The 22,678-nt window shown below is 56.9% G+C and overlaps 1 protein-coding gene across 1 annotated transcript in view; it reads right to left on the reverse strand.

The window, feature by feature from the left end:
- Positions 1-1,312: 1,312 nt before the first annotated feature.
- LOC103265826 (pyruvate carboxylase, mitochondrial) overlaps positions 1,313-22,678 on the reverse strand; it is a gene marked incomplete at its 3' end in the record, with an annotated part of 101,555 nt that continues 80,189 nt past the window's right edge. The window contains exons 3-11 of the mRNA XM_021715226.1: positions 9,550-9,685; positions 9,214-9,398; positions 8,812-8,977; positions 8,550-8,695; positions 8,281-8,398; positions 7,940-8,091; positions 6,292-6,410; positions 3,544-3,706; positions 1,313-1,495 (exon numbers count right to left, since the gene is read on the reverse strand). Of these exons, the coding sequence (XP_021570901.1) occupies positions 1,313-1,495; positions 3,544-3,706; positions 6,292-6,410; positions 7,940-8,091; positions 8,281-8,398; positions 8,550-8,695; positions 8,812-8,977; positions 9,214-9,398; positions 9,550-9,685 (1,368 nt within the window). The remainder of the gene's footprint in view (positions 1,496-3,543; positions 3,707-6,291; positions 6,411-7,939; positions 8,092-8,280; positions 8,399-8,549; positions 8,696-8,811; positions 8,978-9,213; positions 9,399-9,549; positions 9,686-22,678) is intronic.

Below are 22,678 nucleotides of genomic sequence, written 5' to 3' on the forward strand. Positions count from 1 at the left end.
CACGGACCCCCTGACAAGGACCCAAAGAGGCTCCCTCAGGAGACTGCAGACCCTGACACCGGGAAGACGTGCTGTCCCCTCTCAGGCTGCAGGCCTGAGGGAGTCGGGCTGGCCAACATGGAAGGTCAGGCCCGGAAGTTTCTCTGCGCCTCTTTCAAAAGGTCTCGGCACTCATTGGGGCAACTGCTGGGACACGCCATCAAGTTATGTGGACAGATGAGGGGACTGGGGGCCCTTAGGGGACAGCGCTGCCCACATGCTCCACCCAGCCAAGCCTAGACGACAGGCAGGGCTGGAAAGAACCATAAGGAGGTTGGCGAGGCCAAGTTGAGAGGCCACTGGCCGGCACCCAGCACAGCCCGCCCTGTGGGGACTCCTGAAGGAGACAGGGAGGGGCTCGCACAGTGGTGAGGGCCAGAGCCCCGCCCTCAGGCTCTTCTGGACCTGCCATTGTGAGGGCGGCACCCACGGAATACCTGGGCAGGTGCTGTTTCAAAGGACGAGGCAGCATTTCTTGGCGGTGAACCCCTCTCACTACAGAGGCTGGTAACGGAGCCCAGCAAAGAGGCAGTGGGCACGGAGGCGCCTCGCCTGCCTGGCAGGGCGGCCCCCACGGCCAGACAAAGGCCACGAGCTGCCAGCCCGCCCGGGGTGGAGCCACCTGCCTCCCCGCCCTTTGCCCAGGTCTCCCGGCTGCGCCACACTCCTTGGCTGTCCCTGAAGCACCTGGCACTGCAAATGCCAGGCCAGGCGGAGGGGCGGAGGGGCGGTGGGGGCTGGCAAGGTCTGACTATGCAAAGTGACCTCATCCAACAGGGCTTGAACTCTTGCCCGGGTGTCCACGTTTTCCCAAAACAAAGAATCACCCGGGGACCTATTCCAAACATAGGCTCTGGGGCCACGGCCCAAGCCTGTGGGACCAGGATTTCCAGAAGGAGGTCCTGGCCGTGTTTAACACATATTCCAGGTGACCCATACCCTGGAGGGGCAGGAAACGGTGTGAGTCTCCCCAGAACAAGACTTTAGACAGGAGGCCCTCAGGCCTGAGCATCAAAGTATCTGAGGAAGAGTTCCCGGGCCCTGGCCTGCTCCTAGGATGCTTGGAGGGGGAGACCCTGGCACCCATGTATTGGCTGCAGCCAGGGGAGTGTGGTGTGCAGCTGAGGCCAAGGAGAGCCACAGACGTCAACAGAGTCCAAGTCAGGGGCAAGACTGAGGCAGGACCACGCGCCAGCCCCTTGGCGAGGACACGAACGGCTGTGGGACCCTCTGAGGGCCAGAGCAAAGACGGGCGGGGGCTGCAGCCTCTCACCTTCACACCTCGGACGCGGAACTCAGCAAGGGCTCTGCTCATCTTGGTGGCGGCCGTGGGGTGGTCTTTGCCGTGGGCGATGACCTTGACCAGCAGGGAGTCATAGTGAGGCGAGATGACAGCTCCTTGGAAGGCAGACGCGTTATCCAGGCGGATGCCCATGCCCTCCCCACTCCGGAACACCTGTGGGGGGGGCGAGAAATCAGGATCGGCGTTGGACGCTGGGGTCAGCCTGTGGCCCTCACCCTGGGCGGGCTGAGCGTGGGCCCCGCAGCGTGCGGGGAACCGGGCATGGGGTGCCCACGGGCAAATCCCAACTGGCTTGGCGGGTTTGGCTCTGTTTCTGCCACCAAACCCAGAGCCCACCCCTTCCTCTGAGTCCCACAGTCACGGCTGCCTGTTCCCCGACAGGAGCCAGCGAGGATGAGAGAGACCTGCAGCCTCACAGCTTGTGCACAGCCCAGCCCGGGCGCAGTGAGGGGGCTGCCCGCCCTCTCGCCTTGCCCTCATTCTCGTGGCCACCAGTCTGTTCCACGGCATGGATACGTCCGCTGTGAGCTGGACACTGCGATCCAGCCACCAAAGCAGACGTGCCACTCGCACGTGGCACAGGGCTCTCAGACAAGCAGGGAAATGCACATGCTGGTGACAGGGACGCTGACCCATGAGCGAGGGGAGGAGGCGAAAGGCAAGCTGGCCGGAGGGGTTGCTTTGTTTTTAACACACGGTGGTGAGGGGAGGCCTCCTCGTCCACCCACATTCCCTTCTTTCCCTTTCCCTCCAGGAGGAGGAAGAGGAGGGGACGAGGCGAAGAGGAAGGTGGAGACAGGGAGATGTGGAAAGACTGAGAATCAGGGAAAGTTCCGGATGTGGAGACGGGAGCACCCAGGTCCTGTGCCAGCTCACCCGCCCGACAGAGAGGGGTGGGGCAGTGTCAGGGCTCAGGGAGACAGGCTGCGGACCCAGGAGGGCATCCCGGAGAGGGAGGCAGCAGCTGGGGTGTCGGGGTCGCCCCAACACTCGCACACGTGTGTGCTCATGACGGGCACGGGCAAAAGTGCTCCCACAGGCGGCGCCTCCCGGGGGTGTGGGAGGGCAGCCCAGGGGGCTCGGGACACCCGCTGCACCATGTTTCCGCTTCTGAGGGGCAAAGGCCTGCGTTCGATAACAAGGAACTTAATGAAATATTTAAGGGTGAACACGGCTGTGAGCAGGAACTGTCAGCTAAAAATATTCTGTGGTAAACCAGGCTCTGAGGAGCCGGGCCATGGACGTGGGGGTGGACAGAGAAGTCAGGGCCGCTGGGCAGCATGCGGCCTGGGGCTGCCCCCACCCACGGGCTCTGATCCTTCCAGAAACAGGATGCAGGCGGCCAGCTCCCCGCTGAAGCCACAGCTGATGCTCCCAGAAACCAGAGCCCCTGCTCCCCCGATCCTGCCGGCTTCACGCAGAAGCCCAGAATCCGGCTCGAGCCCTTTCTCTCCGCCATGCCCACCCTGGCCAGGGCCCCTGCCCCAGACTCCAGCATGGGACCTGGGCGCCTTCCATGTCCCACTTCCTCAGGGACGCTGGTGGCGGGGTGGGGGACCACCGCAGAACTGGCAAGGTGCTGCTTTCACACAGGCCCCCAGCAGGCCAGAGGGCTCCCCCACCGCTGGGTCCAGAGCCTGGGGGAGGGAGGATGGCTTTCGGGGTGCTGACAGAAGCTCCAGGAAGCCTTCTGGGAGGAGGCATGGGTCCTGCCATGCCGGGAACCTGCCCAGCCACCCACACCCTCCCGCCCCAGCTCTCTCCGCCGGCCGTGGCCACCATCTCGCAGGCCCTGCGGCCCGAACTCTGCCATTCGGTCTCCTCCTGTGCCGCCATCGCCCCGACTCCCTCCCTCCTCCGTGTGGGCCCCGGGCTCGGCTCACCCTCCCCTGGGACACCTGGGCCCAATCCTTTGCTGTCCCCCTCACCCCTCCCGACAAAGCAGGACAGAGTCCGGCAGCGGGCTCTGGGCTCCTGAGGGAAGGCCGAAGGGTCAAGGGTGGGATTTGCCTCTGGGGTCCTGCCTTCTGCCCCGCCTGCCTCCTCCTGGAATGTGCCCGCTCACTGGGCAGTGCCGAGCTCCCACGTGCTCCACGCCCGTGCAGCTGCCCATCCACCGCAACTCGACTCTGCCACCCCAGGGGGCCCTGGAGAACCTTCGCAGACGGTGCCAGCGACCCGCTCTGCTGGAGTGTCCCTACCTCGATGCGGCCCGTGTCCGGCTGGAAGCTGCGCGCAGGGTCCTCGGTGGTGACCCGGCACTGGATGGCGCAGCCGTTGATGCGGATGTTCTCCTGCCGCAGGCCCAGGTCGGGCAAGCTCCTGCCCTCGGTCACGTGGATCTGGGCGTGGACCAGGTCTACACTGCAGGAAGGCCCGGAAAATGGGAGGAGGAGGCACCGTGAGGCAAGGGGTGGACGAGGGCTCCGTAGCAAGGGGCAGTCCCCATCAGACACGACGCTGCCCGCAGTCTCCACCTGTCCCCTGCCCTGCTCCCGCGTGGGTGCTGGGAAAGCGGCCGCTGGAACACGGGCTCCTGCCTGCTCCCACACCCCCTGCCGATGATGTGGCTGGCCCTCTCCAAGCGACCTTGCCCCGCGCCCTGCCCGCTTCCACCCTGGGGTCTCTGCTTTCCCGCCTTCCCTGAGGCCTCCCTTCACAAAGCCCAGACTTGAGGCATCCGCAGTCAGAGGATCCGGACACCCCATCCCTGGCGCCACACGTGCTTTGCTGGGCAGGTGGCTGGGGGCGCAGCTTGTGAGAGAACAGGCGTGAAGGCCGGCCTCGCGGAAACGGGACCCACGCTGTGGGGGGCCTGCTCGGGTGGGGCCGGCTCAGGACTGTCTTCCTGGGGCACGCGCTCCCACTGGGCTCATGCCCCGAACCCCCAGAGATGACTAGAGCACAGGGCTCCCACCTTGCATGGCTTTCTTTTCTTTTTTGTTTAACTGTAGAGATGAGGTCTCATCAAGGTGCCCAGACTGGTCTCGCACCCGTGGGCTCAGGCAATCCTCTCACCTCGGCCTCCCAAAGTGCTGGGATTATGGGTGTGAGCCACCACATCCAGCCTGCATGGTTTTCTAAGCTCACCCTTACTGACTGCCATGATCCTAAGTACAGTAACAAACCCAAGTGGTGCAGCTGTTACGAAAAATACTCGAGTTCTTAAATTTATTGTCACTGAGGCTTGTGGTAAGGACGGAAGGGAGCTGCACTGGCGTGTTTTGTATTGCCTGCCAGACCGCTTCATGGCAGCAGCACTAATTACCATTTATCGCGTGGATGGCGTGTTTACCTGCCACGGACAGGGCCGTGCTCTCCCAGGCTTCACCTCTACAACAACACTCTGAGAGTCACTGTCATCCCATCAGAGGAAAAGCTCGAGGGTCGGAGAGGCTGTAGCTCACCCAAGCACCACACAACTTGGGACCTGGGAGGAACCTGAACCCCGAACCCAATCCATCTGGCACAAAACTATTACTGCAGAGCAAACAGAGACATCTGTTTCAATCCTTAAGACAGCATGCTGCTGGCAGGTTCGAGACTGATGATAATTCATAGCAGTAGGATGGGGCCAGAGTGTAAGGCTAGACCGTCAGCCTTGACTCTAAACCTTCACCCGCTGGGCAAAGGCAGTCACCTGGCAGCGTCCTCAACCTCTGGTGTGGTCAGGGGTTGGGGACGGAATGAGAGTCAGGAATGGAGATGAGATGAACGGTGAGATGGACTGGCCCAAGGCCATGGTCAAACATTTAAATGACTCAAAATCTGTATCTTGAAATGATGAAAGCCATTCTAATTGTTGTTTATAAATTATAGATTTTTTTTGAGTTAGGGTCTCTCGCTCAGGCTGGAGTGCAGTGGTACAATCATGGCTCACCGTAGCCTTGACCTCCTGGTCTCAGGTGATCCTCCCACCTCAGTCTCCCAAGCAGCTGGTACTACAGACACGCACCACCACGCCTGGCTATTTTTTTTTTGGTAGTGACTAAGTCTCGTTATGTTGCCAAGGCTGGTTTTGAACTCCTGACCTCAAGCAATCTTTCCACCTCAGCCTCAGAAAGTGCTAGGATTACAGGTGTGAGCTACCATGCTTGGCCGAGGTGGATTTTTAAAACATGTCTCCACTCGTTGCTTGTGGGAGAACACACTGGTACAGCCCATCTGGAAGGCTGCGGCAAGATCGTGCTTATCCTTGGATCAGGTGATCCCATCAAGGTGTTTATCTTCAGGACGCCTCAGAGACAAAGCCAAAGATTTGGGTACACAAATGATAACTGACAGCGCATGCCTTAGTTCCGGCTACTTGGAAGGCTGAGGCAGAAGGATCACCTGAGCCCAGCAGGCTGATGCTGGGGTGGCTGTGAGCGTGCCACTGCACTCCAGCCTGGGCTATGGAGTGAGACTCCAACTCAAAAAAAAAAAGCAGAAAAAAAATTCTATACAAACATGTCAGTTGCATCAAACTATTCATACAGCAAAGTAAGCCAAAGCGGAAAGAAACATACCAAAAAATTCAGAGTGGGCGCAGCTGGAGACATGACCAATGAGAGACCTGGGTTCCAGTCCCCACTGTGTGGCCTTGAACAACTCTCTCAAACTCTCTGAGCCTTGGTTTCCTCATCTAACATGGGACAAGGGGTCCCTTCCTCGAGTACTACCCTGAGGTGTCCGGCCATGCGCTCTCAGCGTCCTGACTGAGGGGTGGGGCTCTGAACCATTCTTATTCACCCCTTTGTGCTAATTCTCACACTAACCACATAAGACTCTATAATGATGGTTTTCAAAAACATTAAGCACTGGAGCCCTCCGCTGCCCTCCACCAAAGTGGAGCGTGAGCGAGCTCCTGGCCACCCTGGGGAGCCACCAGACGTGAATTTTACACAAGATCTAAATGCCATTCCGGGCACCTCCCACACCCTGCCTCCGCCCCGTCCCGCTGCACTCACTCTGTGATCTCCTCGGTGACGGTGTGTTCCACCTGCAGGCGGGAGTTGACCTCGATGAAATAGTGCTTGCCATGCTTGTCCACCAGGAACTCCACGGTGCCCGCGTTCTCGTAGCCCACCTGCGGGGGTGGCCGTGTCAGCAGGGGCCTGGCGGGAGCCCAGGACACAGATCCCACCCCACCCCACCCACCGAGCTGGTTCCCTAAAAGAGTGACCTACGGCAAGCCTGTCCCCACAGACAGCAGGCCGACCACCAGCCTTACCCCCCAGAGGCCCATGCTCAGGACCTAAGGCCATGCCCCTGCCAGGACACTTCTGCAAGGACTCCACTGGGCTCCAGCCTCCCCCTGTAGCTTCAGAGGGCCACACCCAGTTCGGCGGGGACGAGGACTTGGCAGAGCCCCGCCTGCCCCAGACACGGAGCCGTCTCCCCGCTGCTCTCTTGGCTTCCCCATGGCTCAGACCTGGAGACGCAGGCCCCTCCCAGATCCTGCTTACCCTTGGAGGGGTTTCCAGAAAGTTTCCTTCTAGTCTACTGCGTCACCACTTCTGGCCACCACCACTCAAAAAGATGTCATTTGAGAGGAACCAACAGATAATGACTTTCACTCAAATTTCAACCCTAATTCAGTTTCACTCTTGACCCCACAAAACCACAAACTAGATTTACTCGTCTCCCCCCAATCCATACGGAATGAGAAATGTCATAAGCCCATAAGTAAGACTAAGCTCAAGGCAAAACCACTCTTCCTATGAGGCAGCCAGAGCCTCGGCTCTCAATGAGACCCTAATCAGCGCCTCTCGTTAACTGTGGCCATAGACTCGCTGGCGAGCGCAGACCCTGGCTTTCAGCTTACACCGTCCTCCTCGGCCTCTCTCCTCCTCCTGGCTGCCTGGAATTCTGGGAGGAAGTAGGCCCAGGCCATGGGGCTGTAACCTGGGACACGTGGGCCTGGCCATTGGGAAGACCTGGCTCCAAGGAGGCAGGCCGGGGAAGAGGAGCAGGCAGGAGGACCCTGCCGCACACCCAGCTATGTCAGGTGCCCTCTGGGCCAGGCCTGGGGCAGGTCACTGCGGGGGAAGCAGCTCGCCACCTCCCGCCCCCTCCATACCCCAGGACCGCTCCACTGGGGATGCCAGGTGAGCAGAGCTCGGCAGAGGCACCTGAGCGAGGAAACAGATTGTACTAAGAGTGAGGCAGGAGACAGTCAAGAGTGAGTGAGGAAGAGATACCTTCATCAGAGCCCTTAACCTTGACACTGAATCTCACTCCCTTTATTCCAGGGGTGAATTGATGCCACCGAGAAGCCTAGGGTGTGCAGCAGACGGCTGAGGGGGCAGTCGGGGCTCCTTCCCTCCCTCTTCTCAGCCACCTGGACTCCAGGCTTGGCCTCTGGGCCAGGTGCCTCCACTGTCGCACAGAAAGGATGCCATGGACCCGCTTCCAGCTCCAAGACTCCTTCACGTGCCCCGTCCTCCCATGCTCCCTGGGCTGCCCCGATTCCCACAAACTGACCGCGTGGAAACCCCATCACCCTGGCCATGAGGCCTGCCTGGGCAAGGGGCCAAGCGAGCCTGCAGACACATCTCCACCCGGGGAGGCGTCCGTGCCCTCAGCCCTCAGATCTCTGACACAGCGAGACCCCACCTGCTTAGCAAGTTTGACAGAGTCGCTGGTGAGCCGCGTCCGAAGCTGGGGGTCCAGATGGGCAGCGGGGGCAATCTCGACCACCTTCTGGTGCCGCCGCTGGATGGAACAGTCTCGCTCGTACAGGTGCAGAATGTTCCCATACTGGTCCCCTGGGAAGCAAGGGAAACTGCACTCAATTTTTTCCCGGAATCTAAATGCACAAGGCCAACCTGGTGCGTGGTGGGCGTGGGGTCACCAAGGGCCCATTCCCAAGGCTGGCCACCATGAACCAGGATCGGGGCCTCTCAGCTTCTGCCATGTGCTGCCCTGGCCAAGCCTCTGGGGATGCTTCCACTCACCCAGGATCTGCACCTCGATGTGGCGTGGCTTCTCAATAAACTTCTCCACAAACAGTGCCCCGTTCCCGAAGGCGGCCAGGGCCTCCGAGTAGGCTCGCGTGTAATTCTCCTCCAGCTCCTGGGATGGAAGACAAAGGCCAAGCAGACCTTGGGCCCCACAGCCGTGTCTCACCCTCTACCCAACCACTGCCCATTCCCAGAGCGGGTTCTGCCTGTGCCACTCAGGCGGCCCTTCCCGCTCCCAGGCTGGGCGCCTGTGCTTCACCCACCTCGTAGCTGTGCACGACTCTCATGCCACGGCCTCCGCCCCCATAGGCGGCCTTGAAGATAATGGGGAAGCCGTAGGTGTTGGAGAACTCATGGGCCTCGTGCAGGGACGTGATGGGGGCATCTGTGCCGGGGACGACAGGGACACCTGGTGGGAGATTGGGGGCGTCTGTAACAGGCAGGAATCCCTGCCAAACCAGACAAACGTCCCAGCCGGCCCCTCTCCAGGAGCTGCATGGCCCCCGCCTTGCCCGCTGCATTCACCTGCGGCGATGGCGATGGCCCGAGCCTCCACCTTGTCTCCCATCTTGCGGACCACTTCTGGACTCGGCCCGATGAACCGGACCCCAGCATCCTGGCAGGCTTGTGCGAAATCCGCTCGCTCAGAGAGGAACCCATAGCCAGGGTGCACCGCATCCACATTGTTCTCCTGCAAGGGGCGGTCAGGGAGAGGCCAGCACCCATCAGTCCCTTCCAAGGCCTCAGTCAGTCTCCTCCCCAGCCTCTCCTGCTCGGCTCCATTCATCCATCCATCCGTCCATTCATCCACTCATTCACCCTGCTGGCTGGCAGGGCGCTGGGTACGGCACAGGACCCAGTCCCAGCCTCCAGGATGCCCTCAAGAGACACCCAGGCTGCCTGGTCCCTGTGCGCCAGGCAGCTCACCTTGGCCACCTTGATGATGTCGGGAATGTGCAGGTAGGCCTGCACAGGGGCCAGGCCGCGGCCGATGAGGTAGGCTTCGTCTGCCTTTTGCCGGTGCATCTGGCCCGTGTCCTGCTCTGAGTAGACAGCCACGGTGCGGATGCCGAGCTCCGTACAGGCCCGGAACACGCGGATGGCAATCTCGCCTGGGGGCAAGGGGACGAGAAGTTAGATCCTGGGTCCTAGGAGAAGCAGAAAGGGGGTGCAGGGAGCCAGGGCCTACAACAGCAGGTGGGAAAAGAACACCAAGGCTGGGGCTGGCCCCCAAGTTCCTCTCACTGGCCCCGTGGTGCTCACCCCTATTGGCCACCATGACTTTCTTGATGGGCTTGTACTCCAGGCGCCGGACATTTGGGGAGGCAGCGGGGGCGGTGGAGGTTCGGCGGATACCCAGGAGTCTCAGGCCCCCGTGGATTGTTCGGAACTTCAGCATCTGGGGAGGGAAGTCAGAGCCCAGGTGAGAGCAGCCTTGCACCGAGGCAGCCCAGACACAGGGTCCCTCTCCCAACCCCACGATGACTCCACATCGGTGCCATCTCCCTCTTCAATTCCTGGCCAAGCCCAACATTTCCTGGTGTAGTCCAAGCCCGAATAGGACCCCAAGCTTACCCTAATATTCCGATACTCACTGAAACCTTTGAAATGCAACACGTTGAGCTCTTTTTTGTGTTTTTTTTTTTTTTGAGTTAGAGTCTCACTCTGTCACCCAGACTGGAGTGCAGTGGCCGCTTCCAGCAACCGCAGCCTCGACCTGCTGGGCTCTGGCGATCCTTCCGCCTCAGCCTTCCGAGTAGCCAGAATTATAGGCATGCACTACCACGACTGGCTGATTTTTTTTATTTTATTGTAGAGATGAGGTCTCGCTGCCCAGGCGGGTCTCGAACCCGCGGGCTCAGGCAATCCACTCACCTCAGCCTCCCAAAGGCGCAGGATTACAGGCTGAGCCACCGAGCCTGGCTACGTTGAGCTCTTAAAGCAATTTCAGAAGCCATCGAGAGGCTCTGTGTGGATATGGAAGGCGGACCCTCATTGTCTGACCCCTTCGATGCTCTGCCCAGGCACCCCCCTCACCAAAACTTGCCCCATGTCCCTCTGGCCCCGGCTGCCTAGGAAATGAAGGTAATGATTGGCTTCTCAGATGAGCTGGTCCTCATCAAGTTACTCTCTTTGTTTTGAGTTGGTGTCTCTCACTCTGTCGCCCAGGCTACAGCGCAGAGGCATGTTCATGGCCACCACAGCCTTGACCTGCTGGGCTCAGGCAATCCTTCCACCTCAGCCTTCCAAGTAGTAGCTGGAACTACAGATGCATGCCACCACGCCTGGCTAGTTTTTGTGATTTTTTTTATTTTTTGAGGTCTCACCAAGTTGCCTAGGCTGGTTTTGAACCCCCAGGCTCAGGCAATCCTCTCGCCTCAGCCTCCCAAAGTGCTAGGATTACAGGCTGAGCCACCGCGCCCGGCCCAAGGTGCTCTCTTAGAAGAAGCCTTGGCTTAGTGAAAATGCAGGTTTTAAAAAAATAAAAAATAAAAAAAAATGCAGGTTTTTTCAAACAGCAGTAGAAACCTTCCTTTTTACTGAGGGCCACTAAATAAATTACTAATAAAAATCAACCAAAACCAAGTGAAATACATCAGTTACAAGTGCTGTAAAAAAAAAAAAAAATTTGATGGGGCTTGGTGATTCATGCCTGTAATCACTCTGGGAGGCCAAGGCAGGAGGACTGCTTGAGCCCAGGATTTGGAGACCAGTCTGGGCAACATAACAAGACCTTGTCTCTACAAGAAATCATAAAAATTAGCTGGGTGTGGTGGTGTATGCATATAGTCCCAGCTACTCATGAGGCTGAGGCAGGAGGATTGCTTGAGCTCAGGAGACTGAGGCTGCAGTAAGTCCTGATTGTGCCACTACACTCCAGTCTAGGTGACAGAGTAAGACCCTAACTCAAAAAAAAAAAAAAAAAAAAAAAGACATATCGTAAGGTTCCACTTACATGAGGTCCCAGAGTGGCCAAGTCCATAGAGACAAAAAGTAAGATGGTGGGTACCATGGGCTGGGGGGAGGGGTGGGACGACACACAGATGGGAAGTTAGTACTTAATGGGGACAGAGTTTGAGGTTTGCAGGTTGAAAAGAGCTCTGGAGCTGGACGGGTGATTGTTGTACAACAATGCAAGTGAACTTAATGCCAGTGAACAGTGCGCTTAAAAATAGTTAAGCCGGGCTTGGTGGCTCAGCCTGTAATCCTGCGCCTTTGGGAGGCTGAGGCGAGAGGATTGCCTGAGTCCATGGGTTCATGACCTGCCTGGGCAGCGAGACCTCATCTCTACAATAAATCAAAAAATTAGACGGGTGTGGTAGCACACGCCTGTAGTTCCAGCTACTTGGAAGGCTGAGGCGGAAGGACTGCTGGAGCCTGGCAGGTCGAGGCTGCGGTGGCCGGGAGCGGCCACTGCACTCCAGTCTGAGCAACAGAGTGAGACTCCAACTCAAAAAAAAAAAAAAATCAACTGAGGGCAACTTACATTCTGAATGTAAAGACACTTCAGAGGTCAGCTAGCTCTTCATTTTACAAATGAAGGGAAACCAAGGCCCAGACAAGTCTAAAAGGACAGCTGCCCACAGCAGAGCCTGGACCAGAATTCCGTCTCCTCCCCTGGCCTCAGTGCCTCCCCTAACCATCTTGTTCATTCCTCACTCAAAGCTTAGAACACTCAATTCAGCCATTTTGTTTTAAGTAAGAACCATATAACCATACTCAAGAAATAAAACAAAAATTGCAAAAACCCTAGTGTCTGATTATGACCAACAGTATGGAGAAGGGAAAATAAAGACAGAAGAGAAAGAAGAGAAGATACAAGGAAACAAGTAGGAGAGAGAAGAAGGGGAGAGACCGACAGCCGGGGGAGAGGGCCTCAGCTCTGGGCCTTAGCTGTCTCGGGAACTAACAGTTAAGGGCTCCGCTCCCATGGAAGGCACATGCCAGTGAAAGGAGACGAAAAACAAGATGTGCATAGGTCCATGTGAGAGCATGAAAGGGCCACACAGGTAAGAAATGGTGACATTTTTTGAGTGACGCAGCATGGGGTATTGGGGCTGAGTATTAGCAAAGGTCTCTCTGAGGAGGGCATATATACACTGGGACCAGAATGGGAAGAAGAAGCTGGCCATTCACAGATCTACAGGAAAAGCACACCAGCTAGAAGGAACAGCAAGTGCAAAGACCTTGAGGAAGAGTGAGCTGGTGCGTTCTAGAGAGATGAGGCCGAGAGGTGGAGGGTGGGGAGGGCAGGACCCCGCGGCATGAGGTAGGGCTGAAGGCGTGGGCAGGGCCTGGGGGTCGAGGCCTCCCTCGGGCTGTGGGCAGGACTGCATGTCAGAAAGATCTCTCTGGAATGGCGGGCAATGGGGCCCGACAGACGGCACATGTCTGGGCAACCAGAAGCTGAAGACACAGAGCTTCGGAAAGGGTGGAAGCCATGGACATTGGGGTGGGATAGCGAGATGTCTGGGGGTTCAACAGACAAGATGCACTGAGAGACTCATCATCGAGGACAAGGGAAGGGAAGAAACCCTGGACGGGTGAGCAGAGGTGACTTTTCTGCTCCAGGAAGGACGAGTGAGCAAAGCGGGAAGGGCTGGGGTAAAGACCTGGGCGGCGTCACAGTGGGTGGCATCTGAAGCCACAGAGGGGACATGCAGGAGAGGAGAAGTGGGCCAGTCCTGTTACCCTCGGGTCCAACAATTGAAAGCCTGAATGAGGAGGAAAAGCCAACAAGGAGACCGAGGGGGTCGCCTCCGGGAGAAAGAGGGGAAACCAGAGGGCAAAGTCCTCGGGCAGAAGCGAGCGCTCTCAGGACGGGCATGAGCTGAGTGCACGCCCAGGGGCAGGGTCAGATGGGGACTTAGAAGGGGCCACCATGTATACACAGGACATGGAGAGGGGCACCCAGGACGGACCCCAACCTGGGTAGGGAGGGTAACCTTGCTGGGCTCCAGGCTCCTCATCTTTCCAAAATCTACCTTGCCTTTGACTAATCACAAAGTGGAGAAACCTGGCAGACACCACGTGGCCCAGAGATGACGGTTCACATCGCTAGCACCAAAGAGTCATCACGTGCCTCCTGACACCGTCCACCGACAAGGACACGAAGCGTCCTCAGTCCCATTAGAAGGCGAGAGGCAGGCCCAGAGGAAGGGAAATTCCACACACTGGCTTGGACTCACCAAACGTGTCACGGGCCATGAGAGACAGATTCGAGAACGTTTCAGATTAAAGGAGACTAAAGAGACAATTAAATGCCACATGATCCTGGGTTTCTGTTGCTATAAATGACATTAGGGAACCGCGGACAAATTTTAAATAAGGTCTGTAGATGGAACCGCACTGTGTTGACGCTAGCGTCCTGATCTCAGTCCGGGCTGTGGTTATGTTAGACAGCATCCTCATTTTTAGGAAACACCACGACAGATTAAAAAGTTTAGCAGCATCAAGGCTCCAAGTGACACTCCAGTGGCTCAGGGAAAACCTGGGAACAATGAATCAAAGACTCGTGTTGGGGGCATCTGGGTGAGGGTAGGAGAGAATCCTTTGTACTACTCTTGCAACTCGACTGTAAGCCTGAAATCCTCTCAGAATGACAAGTGAGGGGCCATCCCCCACGAACGCTGCTGGCAGAGATAAGTCCGGAGTGCACAGACTGGTCCCTGCTGCACACGGGCGCGCTGCAGGGAGCTTGGGTGTGGAATGCGCCCCCTTGGAACAGAATGAACAGCAGATGTGAGGGCCCATCTGCCTGTTATCTCCCACTCGCAGATCTACCAGCAGCTGACCTGGTGCTGAGCCCTGCTCTGGGCAGGTGACGGGATACCGCCCACGAGGAGGGCCCAGGCCGTTCTTTCCTAGCAGGGAGCAGGAGACGCTGGCACCAGCGAGCAGGCGTGGGTGTACATTTCACCCTCATTCCCAGGCACCAAATGCCTACTATGCTCAGAGCCGGGAGAGGGCTGAGTCGAAAGCGCCCTTAGGACAAGAGCAGCAACAGAGAACACGAGTGCCCAATGAGTGGCCTTAACCAGTTTCACCACACCAGAAAGCAAGATGCTCGGAATAACACAACAGAGTGCCCTCTGCCTATGGAGGTGGCAACAGGGTTGGAGGTGCCAACATTCAGGCCCTGTCTGGTGATCAGGGCAGCAGCTCTGGGAAACTGTTTGCAAAACCTGTCAAGAACCCTCAAGATGTGTATGCCCCTGGGCCCAGTCATGACCATCCTAGAACCCAACCCAACCTAGACATAGGCAGAAAGATGTTCCAGACAGCATTATTTACAAGAGCAAATTATGGGAAACGATTTCAAGATCCGACACACTGGAACCTAGGCAGAAATTGCATGACCATTAAAAAGAATGCGTTTGCGCAGGTGTGGGTGACAAGGAAAATGCTTGTGATATATGCAAAGCCAAGACAATTTAAAGATAAATAACATGATCTCATGAAGTTTTTTTAAAGCAATGACAACAACTGCAGGACTATGTCGGCATGCCACCCTACTCACTCCCACGTGCCAGAGAATTGGTGCAGTGTTGTTTTTTCCTCCTCCTTTATGCTTTTCTGTATTTCCATATGGAAAATTTCCATATTTTCTCCATTGGGGATGTATTATTTATAATTAGAAAAAAAGAAGAAATATGCAGAGGGGACAGGAAGACCTTAGCAGGAAAAAGCTAAGGGGAGCTGCTGATTGGTCTCCCAGGAGCCTGGAACCTGCCCCTGGTTCACCTGCAGTCCAGGTGAGCCTGCCCTGTCTACAGGTGAGCACCTCACAGCAGGAAGCAGCCCACTGGCATCGAGAGTCTCAAACCTCCGGGGAGGATTCAAGTTATTTCCGGGAGGCCCTGTATTTCTCCCCTACGTGGGTAGATGTATTCCATGACCACCTGGGCACCCCTTGTTTGGTGGGTAAATAGGTCATTTTTACTGCCCCCCCCCACCACCACACTCACTCCCCACTTTCTTTTCCAGGTAGAGAAAGAAATTTCCTTGGAAGATACGTTAAGACCAGTCACCTCGAGAACCTCTGGAAGGCTGAATCCTGTCCTACAGCGTGCCACCAAGTGCCTCTCCTTAGCTCACAGTCAGGAAAACAACAGCGTGCTGAAATACCCACTGCCGGCCTTGGCAAACCCTCTCACACGCATGCTTGCATTTGATCCTCATTTGTTCTTGGTGGGCTAGGATTCCTTGGCAATCTCCTCTCATAAGGAACCCGAGGCCGTGGGCAGTCCCTGCACAAGGAAGTGAAAGCAGGTCTGGTCTTGGGACCCGAATGGACCAGTCCCTGGGGCACAGAAGTCCTTTGGCTGGCAGTGCACCCAGCAGATGTTTATAGAAGGGAAAAGGTCAGGGCCTTCTGGCTGATGTCAGAGGAGGCGGGCAGTGGGGCAGAGAGCAGTCCCCTCCCGGCACAGCTGAGGACAGGCCCGTGGTCAGCAGGCCCAGGTCCACCCCAGCCCTCTCTGCCCAGCTCTGTGGTTTGGACACCTGTAGGGCTCCAGTTTTCTCATCTGTAAGATTGGGTTCTGCCGTCCCACTCTACACAGGTCATCCTGGGGGCTGAGACGGCACACCTCGAGACCTGCGCAACAGCAGTCACTGTCTTCCTGCTGCCCTCTCCTCCCAGATGAACGCAGGAATGGAAGCGGAGTCCCCAGCCCCCACAACCAGAGGCCTGCACTCGCAGGCCTGCGCTCGCACCAGCCCCCTCCCGCTCACACCACACCCCAGCTCATGTTGATCTTTTCACGACACCCCCACAGGTGCCCTCCAGGTCCCAGGGCAGCACATGGAGCCTGCCGGGCCCACCACACGTGAGATGCTTAGCAGAGTTTGCTGAATAGGAGACCCAGCATGTATGTTGCATGCACACACTCAGGGCAAACCCATAAGCCCAGGCACACTGGGTGCTCTTGTCACATGCAGAAACCTGCCCTCAGTGCTCACAGCTACTTTGCACAGGAGGACCCAGCCTTGACAGAGGCAGCGTGGAGGGTCAGGTGCAGGGCTGCACCTGCCCAGAGCACTCACCCTGCACCAGCCTCCAGGAGGACAGAGGACGGTGCCACAGAAGCCGCAGTCAGCCGCTGCTCTGCCTGAGGTCACTGGCCCCAGAATACAAAGTTCTCCAGCACCAGACTGCTGGAGGCCTGGGCTGTGGCCAAGCCTGAAATCAGGGGAAGGGGTGCCCCTGAGCAGTGTCCAGCCTCCTGGGGCCGAGAGGCCGGCATGGGCCGCTGGCTGCCTGGGAGAGAAGGGGAGGCGGGAGGCTGGGCCATGCAGGGAGTGGATGATCCGCAGCCCACATCCTGCTCCTGTGACCCCCCGAGGGACTGGGCAAGATTATGAGGGAGGTGGTCCGAGGCAGAAGAACAAGCCACAGAGCAGAGGTCAGGCTTCTGTGATGGACTTAGGACACGCCGCCACGTGAGATTTTAAAGGCACAGCAATGTCGGCCAGCAGGCAGTGTGGGTCTGGAAGGGTTGGACGGGAGGGGTTACTTGAGAATGGTGGAGGGTGAGGGTCACACTGTCCCTCAGAGCCTAGGCACGCTCTGTGGCTCAGCTCACCACTGCAGTCACACGAGACCCCTGCCACCAACCTGCCTCTCCCCCACCCCACCCATGCCAGGCCCTGGACAAGTCCTGCAGACAGAAAGATGAGTAAACACACCACCTTATTCCTGCACCCTTCTTCAAGCCTGGTGAACCCAGATTTTCCTTATCATCCCCACTGTCCTCTCAGATCTGATACCAAGGCCTTTCCAGAATCAGTGTCAGCTGGGAGAAACCAAGTCGGACAGGTGTGGCCACCTTGCAGAGCCCTTGCTCCAGAAACAGGGCCTTTGGGTGAAATAAGCTCATCTTCGGTGTACTGAGTTTGAGGAGCCTGGGATGGTCCAAAAGGAAGCACTGGGTGAGCAGATCCCCCCTGCTTCCAGATCTCACACCATCCCCCAAAGCTGAGGCGGGGAGGCTCTGCACAGCGTGTGGGGCGTGGAGGAGGAAGCTCTGCACTTGGAAGCACCTGTGGAGACCAGACTCGATGGCGAGAAGCAGAGCACCAGAGCACCAGAGCACCAGAGCAGGGGCATCAGTAGAAGGTGGGGAGTGTTCCTGCAGCCCCCAGAAGCTCCGCCTCTGGTATTAAATGGGACCTCTGGTCCCCCAGCCTGTACTAGACCAAGCCCAGGCACCCTAGAGTGTGCCAGCCTCTCTCCACCTCACGATGGTAACTTCCCAGAAAGCAGCTCCAGCCTGTGGCCCTTCTGGCTGGCACTGTTCCAGGAGCATCCTGTCATCTTCCCAGCAGGATACAGAACAGGCGATGGCCGGGCACGGGGAGGAGTGTGGGACCAGGGCCAGACTCCCACTGCAGCCCCAGGCTGTGCCCTTCTTTGTGGGTATTTGGCTGGTGGATGGTAATCAAGAGGTCCTCCAGGTTGTTGACAGTTTGGCTGAGAAGCTTCCTTAAAAATGCCAAGGGCCGCATTAACCGAACACAGCCTCTCGGAAAGCCCCCAGATGGGGCTGCATCCACTGACCCGAACTGTTTCCTGCCCCCTCAAGCTGAGCTGCAACTTGCCAAGCCTTGGGCCCCCGCAGGTGGGGAGGCGGGTCCTGGGGATTACAGCAGCCGTCATGTCACATGCTTCAGGGGACACCACACTGCCTCGCTTGCTGCTGGTGACACATACAAGCAAAACTCCCCCTTTCTGACCTCGGAGGAGGGGGAGATGAGGAACAGGAGAAAAGCATCACCATCACCCAAAGATCCCTCGCCTTGTCCCCTCCCCGGAGAGCTGACAGCCCAGAGACCCATTTGCTATTTTCTGCAAATGCCAGCTGACAGATCCCTTTTCTTGGCCTAGGGTTGTGCATAAGAGACAGGGAAATAAGACAGCTTTGACTGTCACTTGGGACGTGTAAATAACTCCTTGAGAGCAGGAATGAGTCGTAGTGAAGCAAGGGATGTCGGGAGCACCTGTTTCTTCCCCTGTGGCCTCTCAGGGCGACTCTATAGACAGTTTCACTCCTCTCAGAGTGTCAGCTTTCTCCTCCAACACTGATTGTAAATTCACACTCCCCCTTCCAGAAGGGCGTGACATCACCGAGTCAGGAAGGTGCCTGCAACCACCTGTAGCACTGGGGCAGTAGGTCCGTCTATGAGCTGCCTGCTTCTCTGTCACACAATCACTTACTGAGCTCCACCTCTGTGTCAGCAGGGAACAGCGACTTGAGCAGAGCCGTGCTCTGTACCAGGCATCAGGATGCACGGGGTGTGTCACATGGACTCACTCATGTAACCCTCACAGCCCCTAATCATCTCCCTTTACAGATAAGGAACCAGGTGCAGTGGGAGTAAGTAACACACCACAATCACCGGCAGCGCCAGACCGGAGTCACTTGGTACACCTCCCTCCAGGGCAGGAGCCCTGGCCCATCCAGGTTTATGGTGTCTCCACCTAAGTACAGGAATAAGGCATGGCTTTCACCAGAAGCACAGTGACAGGCACTTGGAAACCACAGGCCCACTCCTCATAAACACCGTCCGTCTCTGTCCTAGACTCTAGCAGGGCCACCAGCAGCACTCTGTGCTTCCTACAAGAGCCATCGACCATGTGTCCCAGATAAGCCAGGACAGTTTCAATCTGTCCTATAAATCATCAAAATGTCTCTGGAAATCCAGCTACTTCAGACTTCAGCTACACCTCCCGGCTGCCTCTTGCAATGAGGGCAGCACAAAAATGCCACTGACAAGCCATCGTCGCCCAAGTTTTGGTCCAGACAACGTGGCCGCTTTGCTCTCGGCCAGAGCAGTTCTGCTGGGGATCGGGTAGGGCACCCCCTACCAGCTGCTGCAGCCAAGCAGCAGGCCCCGGAATCTTCCTTCTGGGACCCGCATCACTTCCGCCCTAAATATCCCTGTCTCACGTGGCATCTCCTGCAGCCTCAGAGGGCAGCTGTGGGCAAGGAACCACAGAGGGAGAGGCAAGGCCCTGCTTTGTGGGTGGCTGGCCGGTGTGTCAGTTCTGAGAGCCCAGCAGAGTTCCAAAGTCCCTCAGCAAATCCATCTCAGAGGTGTGTTGGAGAGCAGCCAGAGGGGGCGAGGAGGGACTGCGTTTCAGAATCAGGCCCAAGAATCTCCAGACTAAAGGCTCCTACATACCTGCTTCCTAATGCCACCCAGCGCCTGCACCCCCACCAGGCTCTACCCTCACCCCCAGCCCGGCGCTGCAGCTGCCAGTGAAAGCAGGTCAGAACCAGAAAGGGTTCTTGGCAGAGAACTTGGTGCTATGGCGGCAGCGGCTCTGACGGATGGGGCCGCCGCTCTCTCCAGGCTGTCTGCTCTGTCCTAAACGTGTCCGATGGGCCCGGGGCTGGCAGCCAACGGGGGCAGATGAAAGGACTCTGCCTGGCTTTCAGGGCAGCAATGGCCAATATCAAAGTGCCCAGTGGAGGACAGGCTGAGGCTGAGATTTCTGGGCAGGGGGAGCGGAAGAGAGGACACTGGAAACAATGCAGGGGACAGACACAGAAGACAGGAGGGAGGCAATACCAAAGACAGAAAGAGACAGCATGGACACTCGCTAATGCTCAGCCACTGGGCTCTGGGCCTGGGGCCTCCACGCTGCCAGGGGCTCCGGAGCTGTACTAGGGACAGCGCCAGTATGTCCTCATCACCCCTGGCAACCCTCCATTCAAAGGCTCACAGAGAAGGAGAGGGTGGCACTGAGACGACTGGCGTTGTGGGACTTGGGGGCTGGGGGACAAAGGGGACCTCAGAGAAAGGAGGCGAGGGAGGGGTCCTGAAGACCTGGAGGGGAGTGGGAGGAAGAGGACAGCCCGCTGGTGAGGAGGTGGCTGCTCTGTCCCGGCCTCCTTGGAAGGCAGTGAGGGAGGATTTCAGGGCCAACACTGCCCCCTGGTGCTGAAGAAGCCAGTGCTCCTGCAGACTGAAGCGCATGGCCCAGAGTGGGCAGGGGCTGGCATGCTGGAACGACAGGGAGGGCTTGCGTGTGAAGGCCACTTGCCCTCATTCCTCTCATCCTGTAAAACTCAGCTCACAACGCCCTACTGGACACCCCACCGCCCAGATACTCCCAGGACGCACCCCCCACAGCATGGCCCTTGTCATCGTCCTTGCCACACCCATCGTCCTTCTGCTTAAAGGGACTCTCTCCTCATAAGGTCATGTCCGTGACCTCAGCAAGGAGCACTGATGGTCACAAAGATCTGCTGACCTTCTATCTCCCTTGCCAGACACAGACTCCTTGGCCCTCTCCCTAGCAATCCACACAATGCCTGATGCCAGAATTAAATGTCTGGGGAATGAATGAATGAATGAATGAATGAATACTGACACAATTTCCTCACATTCCACCTTAAGAAATAGGTTGGAACCAGGCACGATGGCTCACACCTGTCATCCCAGTACTGTGGGAGGTGGAGGCGAGAGGATTGCCTGAGTCCAGGCATTCAAGACCAGCCTGGGCATCTTGGCGAGACTTTGTCTCTGGTCATACAATGGGTTTGCAGAGTAGTGTGAAGCTGTTAGGATTCTCTCAGAGATATTACAGAGCACTTAAAGATGAACAGGGCTTGGCCCTTCCTGGGAGCAGCACACACAAGCTAGTGGACACACAAGTGTCCTCTACACATAGATTAGAGCCCAAAGTGCTGTTAACAGGACATAAAAAAAGGTCAGAAGGATTGGGTCAGCAAAAAACCCCGCACAGACTTTTAGAGACGGAATGTGTGTGCCCGCTTCGCCCCACGTTCTTATGTTAAAACCTTGAACTTGGACTTCCAGCCTCCAGAATTTTGAGAAATAAATATCTGTTGTTTATAGCCACCTAATCTATGATATTTTGTTACAGCAGCCCAAAGGAATCAGACAAGGCTGGGAAGCTGAGATTCAAGGCTGAATGAGGTGACAAAGGTTAGGGGGAACCAAAGACTCAATCCTAGACAGGACTGGGCAATGCTTTGCAGGGAGATGGACCCCAGGACCCAGCAGATCCCAGTGGGAGAGCCATGTAGGACTGCTCCCATTCACTCAAGTTCTGTCCCTTCCAGGTGACAGGACATGAACTCTGGCTGAATTAGAGAGGGGTTCCCAGAGACCTTAGGGACTTAGAGGCTTGGCAAACTCAGGATAAGCGGGTGTCACTCAATGTTATAGGTTGAAGTGTGTCTCCAAGAAAAAGATAAGTTGAAGTCCTAGCCCCCCAGCACCCCAAAAATGTGATCTTATTTGGAAACTGGGCTTTCTTTTTTTTTTTTTAGAGTCAGGGTCTCACTCTGTCACTCAGGCTAGAGTGCAGCAGCCGTGACATCCTGAGCTCAGGTGATTTTTCTGCCTCATCATCCCAAGTAGCTGAGACTACAGGTGCATGCCACTATGTCCAGCTAATTTTTTGTAGAGACGGAGTCTCGTATGTTGCCCAGGCTGCTCTCAAACTCCTGACTTCAAGCGGTCCTCTTACCTAGGCCACCCAAAGTGCCAGGACTGCAGGCGTGAATTACTGTGCTGGACAGAGTACGCAGGAGGACCTTGCAGAGGCAAGACTCCAGGGTGAGGAGGAGGAAGCGGTGTCCAGACAGAGAGGGAGGCAGGCAGGTAGAGGAGGGAGGAGGAGAGGAGGTTCAGCCTCCATGTCAGGGGTGCTATAGAAAGATCAGGCATGGGAGAGACAGTTTGCAATCTGGCAGCTTCAAGGAAGCTGGATTTGAGGAGGAAAGCCAAGAAATGGAAGATCAGCTAGGAAGATATTCCGGTGTAAGCAGGAGTCAGTGAAGACCTGAACCAGGGTGCCGGCAGTGGGAACAGAAGAGGGACAGTGGCTAGAAATACCTAGAGGAGGTAAAATCAACAGCATCTGTTAGGTGGGAGGTAGACAGGCAGCAAGGAAGGATGACCCCAGTTCCCATTTTCAGCTGAATGATAGCAACACCAAATTAAAGAAGCAGACGTGGGTAGAAACCAATGACTCAACTTTGAACCCAAAGAGCTTCCAGCTGGACAGACAGCTAGATTGTGAGTCTCCCATAGGGAGAGTTCTGAGCTGGAGACACAGGCCTGGGAGTCATCCTCGGCCAGACAGGGACATTAAATCAGGAGGGGAACATCCATAGACAAGAACAGAGAGAGAGGAGACCACACAGAGTGGACACCCAGGGACCGGCCAGAGCTACGGGGAGAGCATTATCATGAGAGCCGAGGAAGCTGGGATGACCAGTGTCCAAGAACAGTGTTTTTTTTTTATTCCTTACCAGTGCTTTAGTAAGAATTTTTTTTTAAGTTGGAGTCACACTCTGTTGCCCAGGCTGGAGTGCAGTGGCACACTCACAGCCACCACAGCCTCAACCTG

Source organism: Carlito syrichta, unplaced genomic scaffold (genome assembly GCF_000164805.1).
Source record: "Carlito syrichta isolate Samal-C Ts95f unplaced genomic scaffold, Tarsius_syrichta-2.0.1 Scaffold306867, whole genome shotgun sequence".
Lineage (NCBI taxonomy): Eukaryota > Metazoa > Chordata > Mammalia > Primates > Tarsiidae > Carlito > Carlito syrichta.